This window comes from Trachurus trachurus (assembly GCF_905171665.1).
Source record: "Trachurus trachurus genome assembly, chromosome: 1".
Taxonomy (NCBI): Eukaryota; Metazoa; Chordata; class Actinopteri; order Carangiformes; family Carangidae; genus Trachurus; species Trachurus trachurus.
Window position 1 is genome coordinate 37,941,171 of NC_139891.1, and position 6,820 is coordinate 37,947,990.

Sequence of the window (6,820 nt, forward strand, 5' to 3'; positions counted from 1 at the left end):
GTAAACTAAATGGGTTGCTAAATGAAAAACAGCTTAAAAAGTGTTTAGTACAACCGTGTCCACAAGTCCTGTCCATTAGCTAGACCTACTAAAACTAAGTTGTTTTTTTTGTCCTATAGATACTACTGCTAACATGGTACAGTAGCGATTATGCTAACATGCTAGAAGTGAAGGTTTGATAAGATTAAAAATTTTTGAAAAATCAGCTCCAGTGTTATAGAAAGAAATGAAAGTTTTGATATATTATTTGATCAATATTTTCGACAATTGAAATTCATTGTCTTTACCTGTTGTGAATAGCTTAACTACCGAAAAGCTATTTGATGTAGAAAACAGCGACGCTACGACCACGCTACTGAGAAATGTAGTTAAGTTACTAACGCCGCTACTTGTAACGACGCTGCTGCCCAACACTGAATAGAACAACATTTGTTGTATATATTTATCTTACACGAGCCCTTTGATCCAGAAATGCGAGTGTCAGAAGAGCGACAGGCACAAACAGAGCACCTTTCATAAAAGACGCTCTATCTCCTTTTCTAGAAAAAAAAGCAGGGATTTTGGTGAAACCCAGCCATGTTTAGATTGAGTTTTCTCAGGAACGGAGGCACGTAGAAACAAACGGTTTGTGGCCATTTGAAGCAGAAAGTTCCACCTTTCAAATGAGCCACAGTATGTGTTGGTGGCAATAATATCGAATATGCTGTGGCTCTACAAAAATCGTCAAAAATGGTCTAAATTGCCGGTACACTTGACTAAAACTTTGGAAAGGAGCGCAGCACTCAGTGAGTTAAAAGGGTTTTCCATGGAGTTTTTCCTCAGTCGATGTGAGGGTCTAAGGTCAGAGGATGTTGTTATGATGCTGCGTAAAGCCCTTTGAGACAAACTGTTTGTAAAAATGGGAAATACAAATAAAATGTCCTTGCCTTTGTAGGGGTCATAATAGACAGGGAGCAGAGTCTCCAGGATCCACCTGTTCGTCTGTGAAGAGTGACGGGTCCAACGAAATGAATCTTCCAGCCTTCAGTCGTGGACCTGGACCCTCAAAGTCACAGTAAGAGGCCTGCTACAAACCTGTGAACCTCCAAACTGTCTCTGTAGCAGAGTTTAGTTTAGTGTGTTGAGCTGCTGCAGTCAACGTCTCTGGAACAGGAAATAACTGACTGATATGAGTTTTTGGGACTGATGCCGATAACAGGGGAAAAATTCTGTGAACTGAAACATCGACCAATCGACAGTCACCTAGCTAGCTTGATAATTGTCAGCTGTTGATCGAACCATCCAGTAAACTAAATGGGTTGCTAAATGAAAAACAGCTTAAAAAGTGTTTAGTACAACCGTGTCCACAAGTCCTGTCCATTAGCTAGACCTACTAAAACTAAGTTGTTTTTTTTGTCCTATAGATACTACTGCTAACATGGTACAGTAGCGATTATGCTAACATGCTAGAAGTGAAGGTTTGATAAGATTAAAAAAATTTGAAAAATCAGCTCCAGTGTTATAGAAAGAAATGAAAGTTGTGATATATTATTTGATCAATATTTTCGACAATTGAAATTCATTGTCTTTACCTGTTGTGAATAGCTTAACTACCGAAAAGCTATTTGATGTAGAAAACAGCGACGCTACGACCACGCTACTGAGAAATGTAGTTAAGTTACTAACGCCGCTACTTGTAACGACGCTGCTGCCCAACACTGAATAGAACAACATTTGTTGTATATATTTATCTTACACGAGCCCTTTGATCCAGAAATGCGAGTGTCAGAAGAGCGACAGGCACAAACAGAGCACCTTTCATAAAAGACGCTCTATCTCCTTTTCTAGAAAAAAAAGCAGGGATTTTGGTGAAACCCAGCCATGTTTAGATTGAGTTTTCTCAGGAACGGAGGCACGTAGAAACAAACGGTTTGTGGCCATTTGAAACAGAAAGTTCCACCTTTCAAATGAGCCACAGTATGTGTTGGTGGCAATAATATCGAATATGCTGTGGCTCTACAAAAATCGTCAAAAATGGTCTAAATTGCCGGTACACTTGACTAAAACTTTGGAAAGGAGCGCAGCACTCAGTGAGTTAAAAGGGTTTTCCATGGAGTTTTTCCTCAGTCGATGTGAGGGTCTAAGGTCAGAGGATGTTGTTATGATGCTGCGTAAAGCCCTTTGAGACAAACTGTTTGTAAAAATGGGAAATACAAATAAAATTGCCTTGCCTTTGTAGGGGTCATAATAGACAGGGAGCAGAGTCTCCAGGATCCACCTGTTCGTCTGTGAAGAGTGACGGGTCCAACGAAATGAATCTTCCAGCCTTCAGTCGTGGACCTGGACCCTCAAAGTCACAGTAAGAGGCCTGCTACAAACCTGTGAACCTCCAAACTGTCTCTGTAGCAGAGTTTAGTTTAGTGTGTTGAGCTGCTGCAGTCAACGTCTCTGGAACAGGAAATAACTGACTGATATGAGTTTTTGGGACTGATGCCGATAACAGGGGAAAAATTCTGTGAACTGAAACATCGACCAATCGACAGTCACCTAGCTAGCTTGATAATTGTCAGCTGTTGATCGAACCATCCAGTAAACTAAATGGGTTGCTAAATGAAAAACAGCTTAAAAAGTGTTTAGTACAACCGTGTCCACAAGTCCTGTCCATTAGCTAGACCTACTAAAACTAAGTTGTTTTTTTTGTCCTATAGATACTACTGCTAACATGGTACAGTAGCGATTATGCTAACATGCTAGAAGTGAAGGTTTGATAAGATTAAAAAATTTTGAAAAATCAGCTCCAGTGTTATAGAAAGAAATGAAAGTTGTGATATATTATTTGATCAATATTTTCGACAATTGAAATTCATTGTCTTTACCTGTTATGAATAGCTTAACTACCGAAAAGCTATTTGATGTAGAAAACAGCGACGCTACGACCACGCTACTGAGAAATGTAGTTAAGTTACTAACGCCGCTACTTGTAACGACGCTGCTGCCCAACACTGAATAGAACAACATTTGTTGTATATATTTATCTTACACGAGCCCTTTGATCCAGAAATGCGAGTGTCAGAAGAGCGACAGGCACAAACAGAGCACCTTTCATAAAAGACGCTCTATCTCCTTTTCTAGAAAAAAAAGCAGGGATTTTGGTGAAACCCAGCCATGTTTAGATTGAGTTTTCTCAGGAACGGAGGCACGTAGAAACAAACGGTTTGTGGCCATTTGAAGCAGAAAGTTCCACCTTTCAAATGAGCCACAGTATGTGTTGGTGGCAATAATATCGAATATGCTGTGGCTCTACAAAAATCGTCAAAAATGGTCTAAATTGCCGGTACACTTGACTAAAACTTTGGAAAGGAGCGCAGCACTCAGTGAGTTAAAAGGGTTTTCCATGGGGGCGGTGCGTGGCGCAGTGGGTAGAGCGGCCGCCCCATGTAGAGGCTACAGTCCTCGCCGCAGGCGTCCCCGGTTCGAATCCCGCGTCGGGCAGACCTTTCCTGCGTGTCATTCCCCCTCTCTCTGCCTCCCCATTTCCTGTCTGTCTCTACTGTCATCACTATCAAATAAAGGCAAAAAGCCAAAAAATATACTTAAAAAAAAAAAAAAAAAAAAAAAAAAAAAGGGTTTTCCATGGAGTTTTTCCTCAGTCGATGTGAGGGTCTAAGGTCAGAGGATGTTGTTATGATGCTGCGTAAAGCCCTTTGAGACAAACTGTTTGTAAAAATGGGAAATACAAATAAAATTTCCTTGCCTTTGTAGGGGTCATAATAGACAGGGAGCAGAGTCTCCAGGATCCACCTGTTCGTCTGTGCAGAGTGACGGGTCCAACGAAATGAATCTTCCAGCCTTCAGTCGTGGACCTGGACCCTCAAAGTCACAGTAAGAGGCCTGCTACAAACCTGTGAACCTCCAAACTGTCTCTGTAGCAGAGTTTAGTTTAGTGTGTTGAGCTGCTGCAGTCAACGTCTCTGGAACAGGAAATAACTGACTGATATGAGTTTTTGGGACTGATGCCGATAACAGGGGAAAAATTCTGTGAACTGAAACATCGACCAATCGACAGTCACCTAGCTAGCTTGATAATTGTCAGCTGTTGATCGAACCATCCAGTAAACTAAATGGGTTGCTAAATGAAAAACAGCTTAAAAAGTGTTCAGTACAACCGTGTCCACAAGTCCTGTCCATTAGCTAGACCTACTAAAACTAAGTTGTTTTTTTTTGTCCTATAGATACTACTGCTAACATGGTACAGTAGCGATTATGCTAACATGCTAGAAGTGAAGGTTTGATAAGATTGAAAAATGTTGAAAAATCAGCTCCAGTGTTATAGAAAGAAATGAAAGTTGTGATATATTATTTGATCAATATTTTCGACAATTAAAATTCATTGTCTTTACCTGTTATGAATAGCTGAACCGCCAACTGCCGTCCATTGGACGACTTTGATTTTCATTTGTGCATAACTTTATTTTAAAAAAAATTGAAGTCCACCAGTCTGTGACTTTTCCTAAAATGATGTTGGGCAGCACCCTGTTTTGTTAAATACAATAGATATTATTCACACAAAAAAATATCAATCATGTTTTCTCATTTTGACCTGTAACTGCCACGTTCGTTCATTGGATGACCAGAGAATTCACCGATTTGCGCCGACATTAGGCTTATGCGCTCGCTCTCTCTCTCTTTCTCTCTGTGTGTGTGTGTGTGTGTGTGTGTGTGTGTTTGTGTCTGTGTGTGTGTGTGTGTGTCTGTGTGTACACGTGCGCAGGCTGCGCAGATGCACACTCACGTCCAGTCTGGCTACTTCACACACGCACAGCGCAGAAATTATTTTCCAGACTGGACAGACTGGTTGTGGAAGAGGTGTAGCCTACATTCAGGGGGAAAATATCAATATGATATCAAAAGAAAACGAAATTCGTTTTATAAAGCCAGTATTTAGGAGCAAACTAGTGTAAGTGCATAGGGGGAAAAACAGAGTCGCTGTGCTTTTCATGTAAAGCGCCGACGTGAGCGCACGCGCGCGCGGGGGGGGGGGGGGGGTTATGATGGACAGCTCCACTGGCATATCAAACAAAAAACACTATGGACTATGGATGTTGCCGTAAAAAAAAAAAAAGATTGATTTATAGTCTACGGTGGAAACCCGGCTTTACAGGCGGGGGCGGGGGCGGGGTTGCCCCCCCTCCCCCCTGCCTCACGGAGGCTGCGGGGTGTAGCCTACTTCACGGCCCAGAGTAGCTGTTAGAAGACTACGACAAATGTAATACCTATACAGCCCTAATTAATGCTTTATTACAGTTCGTCCAATGAACGACTCGTGGCGGTTCTAGTGTCCAACGGCGGTGCTAGTGTTAAAGGATCCATCACCTGGTATTTATATTGGTTTTAGGTGTTGAAAGGGTCTTAAATGCACATTTTTGAGAAATAATATGCAACATTCACCTTTATTTATCCCTATTTGTGTACCAAATTTTGCTCTCGCGATAAAAACACGCAATCTTGTTTTACAGATTGTCATTGAAAAAACCGCGACTACTGAAACCATGGAAACGTAAATATAAAATTCCACCGGAAGAGCAAAACCGGCTTACGTTTTTGACGTTCAGAAAAAGGTGGATATATAAATAAATAAAATGTAATGCAGGCTGATCGGTTCATTGTAAAACATGTATTTATTGATGTAAATGTGGTGATTTCTGTACATACAGAGCCCCCAGGCAGTGCTGCTTCTGTGTCCAGTACACACAGGAAGCTTCACTTTTCATTCAAACAAACTGCCACAATTGTTAGATTTCATCAATGAGACAAGCATTTATATCCTAAAAAGAAGTTAACCGGCCGATGGTAAACCTCTAAAAGCCTACGGGTAAGTTAATTAACGAACGTTTTGTCTGCTGCGGTGTCGACGTTGTTGTGGCCGGCCGAGCACGTCAGCAGACCGGCTGCTGCCTCTGTGATGTCGCGGTCGTTGCTCCACAGGTGGAGCTTCACTCTCTCCGAAAAACATCAGAGCGAACTTCTAAACAGCCGTTATTTGGATCTTAACGGTTACTTTCTCGCATCAAAAAATATTAAAACTTAATAAAGTGACGTAATAACAGCGCTACAGCAGGAAATAAAACAGCTTTTTGCCTGCTACCACCCTATGGCTACCGCTGCCGGCTGCTGCGTGCGGCGTGCGGTTTCCCCGTCAGGTTTTGGCTTGATAGATCCCAAATTTGGCGGAGAAAAGTGCGTACGCACAAAACGAGGGGAAAATGGCGTAAAAAAAGGTGTATCCACAATAATAAATGAGGCCCCTGGTGAATTCAAGGGGGAGGAGGCGAGAATGAAGTTCTTTGCCTGGAAAACATGTCAGCTATTGTCAGTGACAGAGATGATTGAGTTATACATGCAATAACCTGAAAAAAAGTGATTTTCAGGTGATGGATCCTTTAACTACTGTAAAGCTATTTGATGTACAAAACAGCGACGCTACAACCACGCTACTGAGAAATGCAGTTAAGTTACTAACGAGGCTACTTGTAACGACGCTGCTGCCCAACACTGAATAGAACATTTGTTGTATTAAATTAAATTAAATTAAAATTCATTGTCTTTACCGGTTATGAGTTATTGACCAATTCACACTTGATTTTCTTTTACAAGCTATACTAGTTGTAGATACAGTTATTAAAATGTTTATAAACTGCTTATCTACACTCGTTTTCAATCCAAGCACAAAAAATGTTAGTTACCGTAAATGTGAATTGATTTCTCACTTCTTTTGAGTTAATAGGGAAATCTAAAGAGCAGCTTTTAAACCGAATCAATTTGCTTCTAGTTTTATTTCTCG

General features: G+C 41.1%; 1 protein-coding gene across 1 annotated transcript in view; it reads left to right on the forward strand.

The window, feature by feature from the left end:
- Positions 1-3,814: 3,814 nt before the first annotated feature.
- Positions 3,815-6,820, forward strand: part of LOC310993265 (nuclear pore complex protein Nup133-like) — a gene marked incomplete at its 5' end in the record, with an annotated part of 32,587 nt that continues 29,581 nt past the window's right edge. Inside the window, one exon of the mRNA XM_083981580.1 lies at positions 3,815-3,861. Coding sequence (XP_083837706.1) covers positions 3,815-3,861 — 47 coding nt within the window. The remainder of the gene's footprint in view (positions 3,862-6,820) is intronic.